The 19,051-nt window shown below is 43.4% G+C and overlaps 1 protein-coding gene across 4 annotated transcripts in view; it reads right to left on the bottom strand.

Moving 5' to 3' along the window:
* Positions 1-2,027: 2,027 nt before the first annotated feature.
* The window catches only part of ILRUN (inflammation and lipid regulator with UBA-like and NBR1-like domains), a 30,234-nt gene continuing 13,210 nt past the window's right edge, over positions 2,028-19,051 (bottom strand). Inside the window, exons 2-6 of one of the 4 annotated variants that reach the window (XR_013958334.1) lie at positions 17,649-17,803; positions 13,991-14,188; positions 10,763-11,091; positions 6,274-6,360; positions 5,596-5,846 (exon numbers count right to left, since the gene is read on the bottom strand). Coding sequence is in view for 3 of the 4 variants with exons in the window: in XM_080632775.1 (XP_080488901.1) it covers positions 2,298-2,333; positions 10,763-11,091; positions 13,991-14,188; positions 17,649-17,803 (718 nt within the window). In the remaining variant the exon portion in view is untranslated. The other 3 variants (XM_080632775.1, XM_080632777.1, XM_080632776.1) reach the window with 3 other exon arrangements.

Below are 19,051 nucleotides of genomic sequence, written 5' to 3' on the forward strand. Positions count from 1 at the left end.
GGCAAAGGTTGCAGCACCAGCTATAACAGAACTTAATCCTCACACCACCTCCCTGGCTTCCACTACACATCTGATAAAAGGAGCTAGTAAAGATAAGGAATTGCCTTGTCACTTGGACAAACAGTCTCCAGTGGTTTAGACACCTCCTGAAGGAAAGTGCAGCACTGCAGGAGGTGTGATGGTCACTGCAGGAGGTGTGATGGTCAGGTCACTGTTGATGCCTTCAGAGCTTGTTGCACAAACCACCTGCTTGTAGAAGGGAAGGGATCACAGAAACAATCCATTTACCCATTCGATGCTATAGTGATGGAAATAATTCCCTAAACTGAATGCTGAGAGATAACCAAAGGCAAAATGATGTTACAGGACAAGAACCAACCACTACAGCTGCACTGCTCAGCATCACCTTCCACAGGTTCACCCTGGATCTTAACAACCACCCAGCTCTAGCAAGGTGCCAAGACAGACCCCTAGACTGCAAGTGCCAATGGCCAGCAGTTCAAATCCTGCAGTGCCTCTCTCATGCAGGTGATTTCTCACACTGTGCTTGTTTCTCCCTTCAAGCACATTACTTGATGGGAGATTTTGGGTAACGGTGACCTTTAACAACTGAACCTCTGGAATACAAACCAGATCTATCACCCAGTTCTTCCTCTGCTGGATACAAGGAAGGTTCCTCTGGAATGCCCTCCACAACATCCATCTGCATACAAAAAAAATAAGAGTGTCCTGGCTAGCCACAATGAAAACGAATGTCCCATTCAAAGGCAACTAAAGAAACACAACTAGTCAAGGGCAATCAGCATAAAGACACACACCATGCAGCAAGCCCATGTTCTACTCCAAGAAGAACAGAAGTCTTCACTGGAAAGATCTGGAAGAAGGTAGTGGGAGCTTTGCATATTACTGTTACCTTTGGCAGTCGGCTGTTGCAGCCCTGTTCATGTTTCTGAGTAAGACCTCATTCCCAATCCACAACTGGAGGAAATTACATCAGAGGAACACCAGAGCAACCTGAACTATCAGAGGAGCGATTCCTTCTCTAATACCAAGCCCTGGAGATCCCATTTTGAACGTAAGAACCTCAATGGTGCTGTAAGCCAGGATGCTAAAGGCAAATGAATACAAGGCGACAGAGTGGAATCCAGCTGATGATGCATTCAAAGCCACAAACCGTTAGCCTTTACGCTAATATTTTATCACAGCAGAAATAAATGCAAACTTACACTCTATAAAAAGAGAGATGAGACATTCAAACTTAAAAGCACATGACTTTTGTACAGCTTTGCAACTACCACCAAGTGAATTACAGGTACAGAGAGAGACTTCCCTCTTGGCACAAGACTGATAACGCTTGCTTGATTGCTCTAGGCCCAGCTACTGCACATCAAGAGCTAACAAAAAGGTATTTTAAAATGCTAACCACATAGGACAGCTCTGGATCTTTAATAAATCTGTTTCTTATTAATATCGGTGGTATCTGTGTGTATTTCATGTACAAGGGGAAGGGAAATGAGCTCTCCATGTTATGCTGGAAGTCCTAGAGTCTCTAACTTTGACCCCAAGAGCTGGTCTTCAGCATGGCTTCCAATGACACGCAGCACAACTTAACTAACAGCAACAACCAAACCAAAAGGAAATACAAGGAATTAAAAAGAGAGCAAAAAAGCTTGGTAACTAAACCCAGCAGATGATATTAAAAACACAGAGCTGGGCACAGGCCCAACCTGTCATTAAAAAAACATCTGACAAAAGGAAATCACTGCATGAACCCCAGAAGACGCGAAGCAAATTCCATTCAGGAGCAAGTCAAACACGACAGGCCCATACAAACGCACGCTGTCCCTTACTTAAAAAAAGAACAAGAAACAAACAGAAATTAAACATTTGCTCAAACTACAACCGCTCTGTAGGCAAAATATTTTCAGATGGCTTTTCCATAGTCATTTTTTTCAGGTTCTCTTTAAGCTCCCTAATTACGTGTGAGAATGATTGCTAAAAAACCCAAACCAACTGTGGTGTTGGTATAGTTTCTTTCTCATAGCATTGAACAACACTCCTGAAACTCAGCATTCACACATGCATACTTAGACTTTGTATTTTCCTCTGGAAACAACTAGTCTTAAGTTACTGAGTTTTAAGTTACTTAAGTTTTCTTCCTTATCCAGAACATGGAGGAGGAGAAGGGGGGTGTCCACGTTGTGTCTGTCTGCCACGTGAATTCCCCTCCCTCCCCGCGAAAGTCAGTTCTTTGTTAAAGTCTCCTCTTGTCGATACCCGTTTTGTGTTTTTGTGGTTTAAGACTGTCCGAAGGGATAAGGACCGTGGAAACCCTGAAAGAAAGTTGGAGACATAATCAATTTCAATAGGCAAGAAATAAAACACTGACCATCCCATCCCAGTACTTCCAATCCAAATGCAACCCTTTACCCTCAACAAAACCACCTTATGACACACTTGAAGCTGATCTCCTGAGATGTCAGATCCTATCCACTTACCTCTTTCAGTGTTACTGGGCCACAAAGTAACTTGTATTTTCTACACCAGAGCAAAATAATCCCTTATAGATGCTACAATACCTGTGAGGCCAAGAACTGCAGCTTCCCAAGTGTATTCTAAAGATTACAACAAACAGTGAAGTAAGAGGCTGTAACTGGTGGGAAAGCCCCACAACTGCTGCTTTTCCTCTCCCAAGGTAACAAAATACATTTTCCTCAAGTGAAAAATCAACCACATTTAACCAAAGAAATCAAAATGCTTACTGCAGAATCCATTTTTACATCCTAGAGTGAGTCACCTAAACAACAGATTTAGTAACAGGTCTCAAATGAACAGGAACTCCTTTCTGCAATTCCTGTTGTCTGAATCAGCTATCCAGGGTTTCATCAGAAAGCAAAAGAAAAGTGACCAACAGGGAGGCAAGAGATTTCCTGAGTCACAGGGATATGAAGTTTATCGTAACGATGAAGGTACAAACCACACATATAATCCTCCTGTAAGATCCAGACACATACTCAGGTCAGAAGTGAGATGAAGGAGAAAAGCTCATTATATTTCACTGTCAAAGGTAGAAGATCATTATCCAAATGCTTTTTTAAACACAGTGCAGCTTCTTTCCAGCATGCTGATGAGTTAAGACAACCGAGAGCCTGATTAGCACAAAGCCATTACTTGTCTTGAAGTGAAGCTCTAACCTCAAGCCTTCACCATTTTGCCTTTAACATGGCAAATTTCAAAGGAAACAGCAATTCCTGCAGTCTTCTACGGCTCTATAACAACCTCACACGAGCCACAGAGCCACGAATCAACCAGTCTTTAACACGACTTGTATAAAGCATCAACTTCATTACTTTAAGCCCAAAAGAACCCCGAGTTCAAGACCTCTGTTGTGTATCTATGTTACAAAGGAAGGAAGCGCTCTAAGAGGCCTGTAATGTTGCTGCAGGTGAGGAAAAAGTTAGCTCTTTAGGATACACCAGGTGGTAAAATACACGACAATGGTGAAATGAAGCATCCTATCGGCAGGTCTCAAAATTCAACCCAGAGACAGGAGGACATCTCATGAACTGCATGGAAAGCATACAAGATCAGAAACATTACTGTTTGCAGACACAAATACCTGGAAAACCAAACAACTTCTACCGTAGGAATAGGCTGTGCTCTGGGTTTGTAAAGCAAGCTTTTCAAAAGACAACTTCTAAGAGATTCCAACACAATAATTCACCTTGGAAAGGAGAATCTCCTTCCAAAATAGAGAGACTGAGATACTCAATCTGAAAAATACAGTCATCACTGAAACAGTGGGGAGAAGAGAAACATTAATGTGAAGAGGTGCACAACGTCCGTCCCCCCCCCAAAAGGACACAGAAGGAAAACAATGTTATAAGCAAGATCCTACGCAGTCGCACTCAAAGAGGTTAAGCTATTGTACTTACTGCTCAACAGCAGAAAACCAGGGTTTGTTGCCCATTACCTGTGCAGACACACTTGCAAGAATTTGCTTTATCTTTTAGTTACCTGCACCCCAGGCTTTGTCTGCAGGTACTGACAGGCAGGCGCTGCTCCAGCTGCTCCCTGTACCTCTCGGGCACTTCAGCTTATGAGCAAGACATCACCTTGCTCATTTAACCTGTGCACACCTAAGCCAAGCCATCTGCATCGCCCCATGACATAAAAGCAGTGACACAGTTCAGCAGTACACAGTACAGTCTTCACCTTAGTCACAGGTCACAAGTCTTGCTGTATGCAGACAAAGACCCTGCCATTAACCTTGTTTTCAGGGAAACCCTCTGGATCTTCAGATACTGTTTTCTGTAGCATCCAAATTAAAACACTACAATTATGCTATTTGTGTTAATTAAAACCAGAATTTAGCTCACCTTCAGAGTCAAATGACCAAGTACATACAGCTCTGCTACACTGCACTTAACAGGCTGACATCTCTAGGTGAGCTTCTCATGAGCAACTCCAGAACAGTCCCACAATCTGTGGCCAAGGTCAGCGTTTCCTGATACAATTAGTTTCACCAAGAAGAAAGAGCCCCAAATCTTTGCTCTTGGGATTGCCCCTTCACTGCATTTCACTTACCCATGAGATTTATCAGTGTATATGAGAATGTACAAAATTAAGAAACACTTGTTTCTTTTCTTTAAGATCAAGCCTAGACGTGGTTTAACATCAGACCCTGAGCAAGCAACTCTTACTTTCCTTTGTGAAATGGGAATACTCCTCCTTCTTTCTCAGGAAGATACAAGCTGTCTGCAAAGCACTTGTTTCCCATTAGATTTATTCAACATGCAGTGCAATGTTGACACCTGAAAACTTCAGTTACTGCTGTAATGCAAACACCAAACTCCATTATATGACATTTTCAAGAATAATTATCCCTTGTGGGCAATATTTTACATCACAAACATGAAAAGATAATTCTGCATAAATTGCAGTTTTTCTGAGTTAGTTTATCTGAAGAATTATTCATGCTATTTTTGGAGAATTCCCTTCTAGTCTCAAAACGAGATCATTGTCTTTATGAAAAGCCCAGCTGCAGCTTTGCAAATTTACTTCCATGTCTTCCAGTATCTTCCACAGAAGTAATTGCTAACTTGCTAGTGAGAGCACATTGGCTGTTCATGCAAGTAAGTGTGTGAGAACAGAGGACCACATTTTCTTTCAAGGAAAGACTCTACATGAAAATGATTGGTATAAATTATCATTTGACTTCTGCATCTAGAAAGGAACAGAGTCGTTTTGGAAAGGTAAAGGCCTTTGTAAATACTGAGATCTTTAAGTGAAGGCAACTGTGCTAGAAATAAAATGAAGTTAATCTTTCAGAAAGCAGCACAACACAGGCTTTCAAACAGCTATCTTTATTTCACCTTTGTGACCGAGTCAAGATCAATGAAAGGTACACTTCCAGAGAGACAGGAGGTTGTGATGCACAGCTGCGAAGCGATACAGGAGTCTCCCAGTGCACACTGACAGTAGCATCAGACAACGCTACAAGTCCCCGTTTCCTCGGCACCTCCTGGGCTGCTCCTAGTCAGTGCTTCTCCAAACCACACAGAGTTCTCTTAGCCAGCTTGTGTAAACTGAACAGACAGGAGAACAGAGTCTTGAGCACTTTCATTGTGTTTATTCCATGCACGCTGCGCACACATGGCATGGGCCACCACGAAGGTAAGAACTTTCTCACAGTGCAGCCACTGATAGGGCTGGTGTAGATGCAGAGCTGACGAAGTACATGAGGGCTCAAGTACATGATTAAGTTACCATGCAACAACTTAGCTCTTGTAACTCAATGGCGTGCTTTTAGTCTGCAGAGATAAAGTAACAGGGAAACTGCCGGCCTGCAATGGAGCAAAGTTAAGCTAAAACCAGATTATCTCACATTTCCCGCAGTCCAGACACACAGGGACTGCCGGTGTTCATGGATGAGCTAACATGCAACATCCAAACACATTAGTCTTTCACCAGATAAGCAAACCAGCTCATGCAATATCAGTTTAGCCTGCAGATGCTATGCAGCAGTGTGGCTGTCAAGGAGCAGCTACAGCAGACTTGAGTCCAACGCTCTCCTACTTTGTTCTAGATTAATTTAGCCATGTGGTAACGACCCACTTTGAAGCCCAGATACCAAGATGGAAGGAACTTCTGATCTACATGGATGCAAACACTTCTGGGGCATCTTCCTTACCCACAAATACAGTTCAGTACCCAAATAGTTCTCAATGAAAAGAATTATGTCTAAAGTTTAGAGGTACTAAAAATACATACCGATTGGAGTGCCCTGGTTTGGAGGAAGCATGCATCTAGAAGCAGCAGCCACTTTTAAACTCAGAAGGAGGAAGCCAGTTGAAGGCTCTAAGTATAGAGAGATGGTTTTTCCCCTTACATATAGAAACCTGTCAAGTATGGATCAGAGTTCAGCTGCACACAGAGTGAAGGGAAATGGGGAGCATAAATACAGCAGGAAAAAAAGGTGCTGAGATTTAATTTTGTGAACTGCAAATGTGCTTGTATTTCACTGGGCTTTTAATAGTGTGAGTAATGAAGAGATTAATACCAAACAAGCAGCAGAACGCTCTTTGCTATGGCAGTGACTATACGTGTTGTTCTCTATGGGCAAATCTTCGCGGAATCAGAACTTCTATGTGCAGTTTCTCACATTACACAGAAAGCAGCGATTCCTCAATTCATATGGGCAACTTTTATATATATATATATATATATATATGTATATATTTAATATACATGTGACGCAGTACAATCCAAATGTCAGTATATGGCTATCCACCTCAGACCTTTTTAGGTATTTAAACCTGTACGTTTCTTTCTTTAGTTAAGAAATTTAACTCTAATTCCCCAGGCACTGTAAGACTTCATCTTGCACTTTTAATGTAAAAGACTGTCACAAGAGAGCAGCAGTGACCTCAACAGTGTTGCTATGAGACAGGAGTGAGTAAATAAAAGCTATACTCGCCTCATCTCTCTCGAGAATACAGAGAGAAACCGATTGCCAAAAAGGAGAATAAAATACCCATGCATGGGTATATCTGGACTCTAATACAGCTCATCCCTACTCTGAGATAAGCATCCTATCCTGCACTTAAGCACATCTTTAATTCTAAGAACATGCAAAAGCTCCACTGGGACTAGATATGACAAGATGCTCAAAACAATGCTGAGAACACAGAACCTGATCTACCACCTTATAGCAGTTGACTTAAGGTAAGTGGAGCGGGCCCAGGGAAGGTGTACACTACAGCAGGAATAAAGATCACCCTCAGTTTGTTTCAACCATATCACAGTTTTCATCTTATCTGCTTACAGGGAATTCAATTCTTTGTTGGTTTTGTGGGGGGTTTTCTCTCCTAGGTGAGCACACAAGCCATGTGCTCTACACGCTGCCGGATAAAAGCATTTTGAATGCTTCCACGTGTGAAACGTTGATATACTTGTCTAATCCAGCAGCAGATGGCATGTCACTGTCACTAAGATCCTGACTCCGATGGGGAATTTGAGAGGACAAGTCACACCTGCTCAGTTGCACCAGAGGGAGAACTGACGCAGGCAAAGGCTGGCAACTTCTGGTATGTTTTACAGCTGCAGATGCCAGAAGCTGCAGTTTTAGCTCAAAGATCTCACGCAACTGCATGACTGGAGTACTCCATCTCTTGGCAGGGAGAAGCCTCCACAGTGATCTGAGAAATATTTAAGCACTTATATTACTTCTAAATATGGGATATAGTCCCTTCTGAACATCTTAGCTAGACCTTACCCATGCCCACTACTGTATCTCACCAAATAGTGTCTCAAACATGACTAGGGACTCACTCCATTCTCTGGGTACATGAAAGCAGACAAACGCTGGAGATCCTGCTGAAGATCACCAGAATCCAGGAATCCCACCATGCAACTACAGAACCAGCCCACAGGACTCTCTGTCTGCTCCAAGAACTTGAAATAAAGCCTTTCACATCAATATTCAATCACAGGACAACAGCTTCAAAAGTAGCTTTCTTTGCCCCTCTCAAGCAGCACAGAACAGGTAAAAGTCCTCAAGGAAGTGGGGAAGATGGGTCAAATACTGCTTTTCCTAACAGGTACTGGAACACCATCTGCTCAGGAGGTTTAATACTTCTTACACCATTTCCAATAAGCTCTTCTCCACTGAAGTGGTACCTGCAGCTTGGATACTGCTTGCACATTATAGGGGTACTGCTTGCACATTATCCCTTCTTTGGAAAAGAAAGAAAAAAGAAGTATGTTCTTTCCCAGCTTGCAGGAGGCAGCAGGTGATGATACCAGACCCCAGTCAGGGAGCAACTGAAATGACACCAAGTATTTAGGGTTTCAAACCTACTCAAACATGTTCACTACAGAAGCAGGATCGTACCAAGATGAATATTAAGTCTGTGGCAAAATGCCTCCTGCCCTGGACAGGAAGGGCAAGGCTGGAACAGGACTCTGATCTTTAGACCTACCTTAATAATGGCCTCCGAAGGAAAAGCTAACTTGTTTTATTATGTTATAAACAAAAACACTGGAGCAGAGAAAAAGCCCTCAAGTATCAATGAACTTTCACATACTCCACCCCATCTTCAGAAAGGACCATAAAGTTATCCCTTCTCAAGCAAGCAAACCCCAAGATTTGTACTTTTTATCTCAGATAATCCACCTAAGAATATTCTGTGAATACAGAAAGAAATAAACAAACCTCCAAAAAAACATCTGAAAAGAAAAACGGGGGTTGTGGGGGGTTGAGGAGTGGGGAGAAAGGCCACCTATCACCTATTCTGCATCTGAGGTTAGGTTATAATGGCTCACATCTCAAGAGTACTGCTCGGAAGCTTTGGGTTACCAGCTAAAACAGCTTACTTCAATTTATGACATCCTCTCTGGTAGTGCTTCACTCTCCTTTCTGGCTTTTCCTTTCTACAGTACAGCTGACCTTTGCTATGGTCTCTGCCCCTCCAATAACTATCAGTTTCTTGTACCTATGCTCTTAGAAAAGACAAAGCATCTACTCCTCATCCAGGAGAGTCTGTTGGGATGCTTTACCTCTTGGTGCCCACAGCACTCTCTTCTCACTAGGAAGGGTAAGGATATATATTACAGGGAGAGACCTAGTGAAAACTGAAGGCCATGTTACTGCCAGAGCCCCACATCTGGGAATTCTACACAGGAACTATCTCAGAAATGTGTTAGCAGTTCCACATCTCTCCACCTGCAAGCGCATATCAACCATGAAGCAACTGCCAAGCTCTGCACTCAGAAAACAGGCGAGGGAAAAAAAGCCATCTCCAGCCTGAAGCTGACCTCTGAGAATGAAACTGAGTTTCCACACCTAAATTAAACCCAGGATTTCAGCTCTGAAAGGCTTCAGTAAGTCCACTATCTCACCAAAGCTGTACTTAGAAACTGATTGTTGTTTTCCATCAGCTGATATACAGAGCTGTTACCAATCTCTGCTGGGATATGTAGGACAGAGCCACAGGACAGCATTCCCCACCTGAAGCACTGGAGAGAAAGTGTATGCAGAGAAGACATACCAGCATGTAGGTGGCCGCTGCAGTCCGAGGACGGCCTGTCCCTTCAGGGAACACTGCTATCCACCAAGCAATCGCTACAAAGACTTTCAGTCCCTGCTAACTCAGGTTGGATTTGAACTGACAGGTAAAGGCTTTATTCTTAAATCGTTGCCTAAGCCATCCATTTCACTTTCACTGAGCAGAGCCTTGAAGCAGGAGCCAGTACAGCTTTTAGCAATTTATGTTTGGGGTGCAAAACACAAGAAGGGCGATTGGAACTCTGTCACACAGTTTATCCCACGCATGCCATCAGTAAAAAATGCATAGCCCTGGTGCAAAGTAGGTCACTAAAATATGATCCACTGGTAGAAGACAGGCAGTTCATCCAGTTAGGAACTAAAGTGCTGTAGGTGAACTAACATTAGGGCTTTATTAATTCATTCAGCAACCAAGTGTTATTGTCCTACACAGACTGCTTAAAGTACAGTAAAGCATTTTAAAAGGATTTTAAAAATCAAACTAGTTTGACATACGACAGTACACACCTACACATACTGGCTGCATCAACAGGTGGATTCTGAATTGTAAATAATCCTGCAAGTCATTTTTCACACACAAGCAAATAAAAACAGTCAAAATATCACTCAGACTCATAGAGCATCCACCAAGCAAGCTTTTGAGAGAGATTCAAAGGAAAGAGAATTTAAAAGTCACCTACAATTATAACAAGACAAGGACACAGACAGGAATAGTCCTTTGATTGACTGTTCCTGACAGGTAGCTTCTGGGCTCAAAATGCTGAGCTCTGTAGTCTCCCCGCACCATCTTCAAAGAAGTTACCTGGTTAAGCTCAGGTTTGGGGAAGGTGGTTATCTTTTGTCTTTTCCAAATGATGTAAAACTCAGGAGCACATCTAGAGAGATATTTTGACTTATTTGCACACGCAACTGGAGCAGGCTCCAGCCACTAATAGTTACAGCACCCAGACAAGATTATATAAACTTTAAGAAGGACTTGAAGCAGAAACAAAAAGGTGGATCTAGTAGAGTCTATCAGAGGCAAAAAGAAAGTTTAATATAACATGAGGACTTGGCAGAGTCAGTCAAATTCAAAACCTTCCTTAGCAGGTCTGGCAGAAGCAGAAGGGAAGGGCTTTGCAGTTTGTAACGAAGAGCTATTACATACATCAGTCTCATCACCTACCCATTCTCCTGTTCTCCCAGGGCACCTACCTTACTGTATGTCACTACCGACAAGTTGTTCGAGTGACTGCTGGGGGAGAGATTTACAGAGTTTTGTGACAGTCCATTCTGATCTTGTTCGATTTGGTCAGGAGGAGGCCCCCATGTGTTTTTGCTGATTGTACCTAGCTCGGAACCCCCAGGGTCTTTTAGGTTGTTTTCATCTGGTTGCCTGTTCTTCTGTGGAGAGGCGAATGGGTTAAAGTTTCCTTCTACCTTGCGATGCGGTTGCGTGTTGAACTCTGTTTCAAAGGATGACAGCTGCTGTGTTACACCCAGAAGTCCTCCAACTTCCACGCTGAGGATCACCCAGATGACATCTGTGGAAAAAGAAAAGACACTCTGGTCGTCACTAGATGGAGTTAAGGAAGAGGAAGAAGGAGAAAAACAGAGCATGAATTCCATCCTTTACAGAGGCAAGAAAAACCTCATCATCTAAAGTACATTTTAATGTAACATCAGAAGCACTGGTTAAACACTAATTTAGTGTCCAATCTTTCAAGAAAACCAGGCAAGTTTTACTCCTACTGAACTTACATGAACCAGCCAAGAACATATAAAAACCAAAGCAACATGACAATCTGTGCTTCAGATCACCAATATGATGCATTGAAAAATGAAAACCTGAAGTGACTTTATCCAAGGCTATGCAGCAAGACTAAAATGATGGCCAGGAGATATTGCTGCCAATCTTCTACTCTGATGGTAAAGAAAAGGCAATGTTGTTTTTGTTTAGCTTTGAAAGGCTGGACTATTAATATAAAGCAACAAACGTGTGACTTAGAAGGTAATTATGACTATTTATGATAATTCACTGAAAAACATCTCCACTCCAGTTCCAAAACACTCATGGTAGGTGAGTAAGATACCCAGGCTTGGTAGATGATTACATGAGTTCACAAACTACTGGTTAGAATAAGAAACATATTTGCAGTTCTTACCTAATGCATTTCTGTCTCTTGTACATAGATAAGATTGTTATTTTACTTATCATTTCATTTACACTTCATGCAAACATTATGGCCTATTTACACTAATACCTATCTTGGTATGTATCCAAATTCAGTTTTATTATCATGCTCCCCCCACCCCGCCTTTTTTAGCACCTCTCCATTAAATGTGCTCTGGCATTGTTTTGCTGCACAGAGGAGAATTAAAAAGAACAGCAGCAATATCTTATCTCATCTCAGCAGGTCTGGTAAGAGCACCTCACGTCACATGTAATTCATACAACCCCAGACTGGTGTGGGTTGGAAAGGCCCTTAAAGCTCATCCAGCTCCAACCCCTGCCACGGGCAGGGACCCCTTCCACTGGAGCAGCTTGCTCCAAGCCCCCGTGTCCAACCTGGCCTTGAACACTGCCAGGGATGGGGCAGCCACAGCTTCTCTGGGCACCCTGTGCCAGCGCCTCAGCACCCTCACAGTAAATATTTCTTCTTAATATCAAATCTAAACCTACTCTCAGTTCACAGCTGTTACCCCATGTCCTACCCCTACACGACCTTATGAAAAGTCACTCTCCAGTTGTTTCCAGGTTTTCTGCAGTCAAGTGCAGGCTGCTGTTGGCTGAACAACACTGCCCCCGGCGGCCCGGGGAGGAGCCAGCAGGTACATCCGCTGTTCGGATTTATCCCCACGGCTTCTCAAGCAGCACTCGCTCACTGAAGCTCCCCTTTACAGGCCCAGGCTCATCAGTTCTCATCTGCGACCCAATCACAGCAGTGAGATTTCACCTTCCAGGAACGCGACCCGCGGCAGGACTCGGCGGTCTGCGGGACGCGGCCCCGCGGCGCCCCCTGTCGCCCGCCCGCCGAAACACCGGCAGCACCGCGGCGCCCACTGCTGCCCCCTGCCGTAACACCGGGTGCACCCTGCTGCCAGCCCCGGTGCTGCCCGGGCCGGGCCGGTAGGAACCCGCCGGGCGAGGGGTCCGGGTGCCTGTCAGGCCCTCAGCAGCGCTGGGGCTCACCCTCCGGGGTTCTAACCAGCATAAAAGCCATTAACGGGGAGGGACTCTTCATTAGCGACTGTACTGAGCACAAGGGGTGATGTTCAAACTGAAACAGGGGAAATTCAGGTTAGATGTAAGGAAGTTCTTTACTGTGAGGGTGGTGAGGTGCTGGAATGGGTTGCCCAAGGAAGTTGTGAATGCTCCATCCCTGGCAGTGTTCAAGGCCAGGCTGGATGGAGCCTTGGGTGACTTGGTTTAGTGGGAAGTGTCCCTGCCAATGGCAGGAGGGTTGGAACTGCATGATCTTCAGATCCTTTCCAACCCTAACTATTCTATGATTCTAGAATCATATCACAGAGAAGGGCAGCTGTGACTTTACGCTCAGCAGCCCGAGGCATTTGCATTTGTAGGTCGTTGTGTTTTAAAATGTGCAACTTGAGGAGGTTTAGAAAGATCTCAAAACTGTCAGGAACTGGGAAAACCTCAGCTTTAATTTAATAACACACCAGCTGAACAGGCCCTTCAAGCTGCATAGAGGAATTCAGGCTCGCTCTTCAGGGACAAGTTCCATCCGCTTTTGACACCAGAGTCATACATTTACTGACAATTCTGCCAAAACCCTGAGCACAGAGTTATTTTTGACTCCAAGTGCCAACATCTCTCACTCAAACCTGTCTAATTTGGGATACTCCCAACTGCCAAAACAGACATAAAGATGTTCTCAGTTTAAACTAGAGCTGGCTCAAAGAGACTGAATGACTCCACATGAATGAGGATGGTGGTGGCCTGGGCTAAGAAACCAGGAAAAATACCAGAAAGTAGTTTTAAACACAGAAAAATGGGTCACAGTAGATGCACCAAATTCCTGTCTTGAAACCTGGATCCTGACTTCTCAAATGAGGCTTTCTCCACTTTATGCCTGTATGTAGCCCAGTGCTCAGTGCTGGGAAACTGGGAAAGAATCCCGACAAAGACTGACTGCGAAAGAGCCTCCAGGAGAATTGTGTGAGGAAGTCCCTTCTGTTTTTCAGAGCTTGATGTAATCTGCAATTTGTTCCAGTGGTTAGAAAACAGTCTTGTGCTGACCCAGACAGCAAAGCAACTCTCTGGATGTTTCCTCTATTCTCTTTACTATATTTAGCCTCAGAGCTGGCAGACCTCTGCTTTCACCATCTGGTTATCAGGAGAGTGCCTGCAAGGGGCCAGGAGTGTCCATGTTATCTGTGGTGGGAATGTCACAAAGAAGAGCTGGAAAAGGGATCACTCACCTCCGTAATAAAGTCCCGTGGCAGTGCACATCCGCCACTGTCCCTGATACATTCCTGCTGTGCTGGGGCTGCACATCTGAACACTGACGTCTGCAATCTCCTGGGGCTCCAGGGACCTGACCATCACCATGTTCACGTGGCCAAACTGGTCTCCCCCAACGTACTTCAGGCAAACCCCTGGGGGCCATGCCTCTGTCCCTGGGATTAAACAGAAGAAAGAATTACTGACAGGGCACTCGCAAACACTTTGTGTCTGTTAAAGACTGGATGAAACATGCTTATTCCAACAGTTATGCAACTGGTGAACAGTCAAAGGAATAACAAGACACACATCGCCAGCAACGGGTACTGAAGGATATAGTTGTCAGACAACGCTTAATTGGTCCTGTTAGAGAGCAGCAGGACAATTTATAGTTCTATTTGAATAACCTCTGCATCATATTTGCACAGAAAAAGTCCCAAAGTCCCAGTGTAACAGCTGCAAGAGAATCAACATAACCAAAATGTATGTGTATTGTACCAATGCTAGAGACAAACGTGGGCTCCCCCCACTTCTTTCTGCCTCCCTACATGTAGCTCCTGAGAGACATCAACATGGATATTATTAATACAAAGTGCTGGAAACATTCTTTCAGGGATTAATTCTTTTCTAAGCCCGTTCACAGCCTCAGGAGGAGCCAGCAGTCTGAACTATAATTGAAGAACTAGCACTATTCTCTATATGGCTTTATTTCCTTTCTTGTAACAATCCTTCTCTCAGCCTTGTGCAAAGGTGGAAAGGCCTGTGAACATGTGATTTCTTTGTGGAGATGAATGTTTGGACTGCAGACAGTGGGACTGACAATGTGACCTGGCAATGTGCAGAGGTACAGGAAGCAGTTCCACACACAAGCACAGCCATCTCCACCAAACTAACAAGTACTGGGGCAGACAAAAAGAAAAGTGCTTTTAAGATTCCTGAAAAATCAGTTTAGCAGAATTTTCTTATGCTGCTTCTCCAGTAATGACATGACTAAGGCAATGACTTGGAGAATACTTTCTGCTTGGTTGAGGTCAATGGAAACAGCTAAGGAAAGCCTGAACCACCAGGGAGCTCTGAACCACTCTGTCTCATTTGAGATGAGACTGGTGGATGCTGATCTGACCTTATGCTACCTCAAAGAGCATCCTTTGCAACAGCTTGCCTGCTAATTTAATCCCTGTGGATACTTCAGCAAAGACATGGCAGAGACTGATTTTCTGGTCAGGTCCTTATTTGTGCAATTCATAATCTAGAGGGGAAAGAGTGATGAGAACAAGTACAGTAGGGTATCAAGAGCAGGGGGATATATCACTACAGTTGGAAACAGAACTGAGATAGGGAGCTCCATGAAAAGAGAAGGTGAGTGACGAGCTGACTCCAGACTACGGTGTGCAGGAGTATGAAGTCTCATCTGGAGAGGCTGGCAGCCCAGCAACATGGCTTAGTTTAAATAATTTATGTGATTTTTATCAGGTTTAATGGCTTTAGGCTTGCAAGGTGCCTAGAACACTTCAACTGATAAGCCTCATAAAATGGAATTATGATTATGTCATTCTATTGCAGTACACTTGTCTCTCAGGAGATGATAAATTGTAGTAGATGTCCTGTAGAGCCAGCAGCTGCTGGGAGTAGAGTGGGAAGAGGAAATAAGTCTGTTAAATCCTGCTGCTCTTTCAGCAATGGTTCCACTATACAAACTGGTCCTTTGGCAGACAAGCCAACCACTGTCCTGAAAGGTATTGGAACAGGGTATTGGTTTTTAGTAACACACCTGAAAAGCTGACTGAATCTAGATTACTGCCAGCACACCTAAAACTGACAATCTTTCATTGCTCTGCTTGTCATACTTGTCATGCACTGAATGCTTCGGTGACACATGCCTCAGGTATTTTGTGTTCTAAAACTGAAGTCATTTAATCAAGGGTTCCCGCAGAGCTGTTAAAAACCTTGGCTTTGCTTCACTTATCTACCTAACAAGCAGATATCATCTGGAAACACTAGCTCTTTGATACTATACCTTAATTAAACCAAAAAATGGTAAAATGCTACAGTCCACCTTAAACTGTAGTCATAACACAGTTTGTGAAGTTGCATTTAACTAAAACATGCCTCAACAACATGGTTTTAACAAGATCTGGCCTCCAGCACCACCATTAAGAGTACAGATGTAAGATGTACATTTTAAGAAGTCAGGCTTTAACACACACAGAAGCCAAAACAAATGCTGGCCCTGCCAGGAACTCATATGTCAAGATTAACTCCCTCTCCTCCTTTTAGAAGGCACATAGATTTCAGTAGGTCAATCCAGGAGCAATGAAACATTGCCTGATGTTAAATTAAGGCTGAATTTGCATGCAGTAAAGAGTACATCGGAGGAAAAAGAGAGGGAGGAGCCAGAAAGAAGCAAGGTATGGTTGTAGTCATAACACACGCTAATGAAGATACTAAGAGGAGAAACAAGACCTGTCAAACTTACTACATTTGTATTTGAGACAGCTGTGAGAAACTGACTGGCATTTTCTTAACATCACTGGAGTTAAGCAAGCTACATGTGTCACCTTCCCATTGTGCCATGTCAAACAAATGGAGGCAGAAAAAGTCAACTGAAATCATTAAACCCTTTCTCTAGAATACAGTCTCTATAACTTAAGTGTTCTTAAACACACACGGGCCCTCTTCTCACCTCTTGCTTCTTGATGAAACATTCCTAGATTTTTAGTATGGTTTCAGTCCCTGTTATACATTGATATTCAGCACAAATCTGTACAGCACTTGAGTACTGCAGTTATTAACAAGCAGAAATACTAACAGAGCTGAACTTTACTCATGATGATTCATGATATTATCCCTTGTTGTGCTATCATTCTTCTTCACAAAAGTGCAAGCATGTCAGTTAATTTCAGACACACAGCTTAAACATCCAAGCAACGTCCTCTCATTGCAACACTTGAGGACAAGCTATTCTGCTTTACATTCATGGATCCCATCTTTTTCTCTGACCACATGCCAACAGATCAAGCACTGAGAATGTATTTTGCCTTGTCCCACTTCCTGGGTCACAGTCACTGTTTGACTTATTTCAGACTGGACTGTGGTCTCTCAGAGCATGGACAAGCAACGTTGCCAAGAAAGATTTCAAAAGGAAAGGGTATCTGCCACATGACCCTTGTGTCGCTACATCTTCTCAGAGGTAGGTCATTGCATCACTGTCTCCACAGAGAACATAGTGCTAATAGAGAGCAGAACAATCCAATGGCAGAGATGTCAGAGAAATGGCTGAAAATGGGTGGGAGGCCAATTACAAAGTAGAGGCTGAATATGAGTGGGAGGCCAAAAAGGGTGTGGGAGGCCCACCCAATGACTTGCACTTCCATTTGTTTTTATCTAGAAGTTCACAGAGTTTCTGCGTGGTGGCCTGAGGAACAAGACTGGTGAACTGAGCTGCATATCTCACCACAGAACAGTTGTGCCAATGTAGGAAGGGACAGCACATAGGTTGGCAGCTATCTTCTCCTGTGACAGGGTGGCTCCAAGTTAAGTGCACATGAACCTCCTGCCTTAAACCAGCATCTCCTCCATTAGTTCTGCCAACCTATCACATACTACATAGGTTTTGCTATAATCTGAAAGCCTTACCTGTGTTTTGTATCCTCCATGTTTTCGTAAACTGGGTATCAGGAGGGATAGACTCTCCTTCACCTATGGTTACATCTTCAACAAAGGACATGGAGGGTACATTGATATTTGGACTCTCAAAATCATAGTAGGCTCCAATGGCGGCTTGTAGATTCCTAGAAAGCAAAAAAGCAGATTACAACCTGAAGTACAGGAGGGTCAGGTTATCTTAACAGGTTTAGGTATATCATCCTAAACAGTTAAGCAAAAATATTATCCAATCTGTATTAGCTCTGCTGGTCATGGCTTTTTAAAGATCTATCACACATGAATTCTCAAAGATAAGACAGCTCAAACTATAGCATTTTATTTGCCAAGGACACTATTTTAGACCACTTTTCTACTCTGCTTCTTATTTGCACTGGAAATTTTGGAACTTACCAACATTGGAAACCTCTATCCCATTAGCTCTTTATGAAATTTGCAGACAAGAGACACCAAGGAAAGTGCTCTGCAGCAGCACATAAACAACAGGGCAGTTTCTTTCTATCAGCCTTGTTTCCTGTGCTGATTTCAAAAGGACTGAATCTCTCTGATTTATTTTAGCACAAAAAGCCCAAAAGGAGCACAAGATGAGCAAAACACAAAGAATGCTTTTATGATACCTCTCAGGGCCAAAGGGCATCCGTAGCTATGGGTAATAACTCAAGCCTTGCTGCTTTTGAAACGTACTCTCATGTACGGGCCACAAGTACTCCAAGACTATTTGTTAATCATTAAGGTGACTGCTCAGCTCTGGGTAGTCACAACTGAAAGGAACTTATAAACCCTCTGAGTCACAAGTTCTTACTTAACAAAGACAAATGACAGTGGAAGTCTGTGATATATTAAGGACACTCATGTGATCATTCATTCGAGAAGAGGAATAGTCCAACAGGAAGAGGATTCATGAGTCTTAGCTGCCATTCCACGATATACTATTAAGTTATTATGTGTTTGGCAAGTCATGCAATTCCTCATGTCTGTGAGGCTGTGGTCCTCATTCACATGTTGTGACTAGGTGCTGTAAGAATGGAGATGAGTAAAATCTCACCAAATGCAATGGGCAGAGAGACTGCTTTTTATTCATGATTACCAAAACCTGTGTTGCTTTTTTGAGCAGGATAAAAAAGAGCCCCAAAACCCCAAACTTTCAAGAACTAGGAACTGCCACCTAATCCAAACCATGCAGAAGCCTAGTCAGAAGCTGCACTAGATAGGTACAGTGCTATACTGAGGGTTTGCATTGTGTGGCAGGGTGTCACGTGTACAAATCAAAGCCAGAAAGCCAAGGTGAAAGCAAGAGAAACATTTGCAGTGTGACCCTGAGAAAGAGCAAACAAAGGGCTTTTTGGAGTGCTTGCCAGCTGGAAAGAGACTCAAAA

This window comes from Psittacula echo, assembly GCF_963264785.1.
Source record: "Psittacula echo genome assembly, chromosome: 22".
Classification (NCBI taxonomy): domain Eukaryota; kingdom Metazoa; phylum Chordata; class Aves; order Psittaciformes; family Psittacidae; genus Psittacula; species Psittacula echo.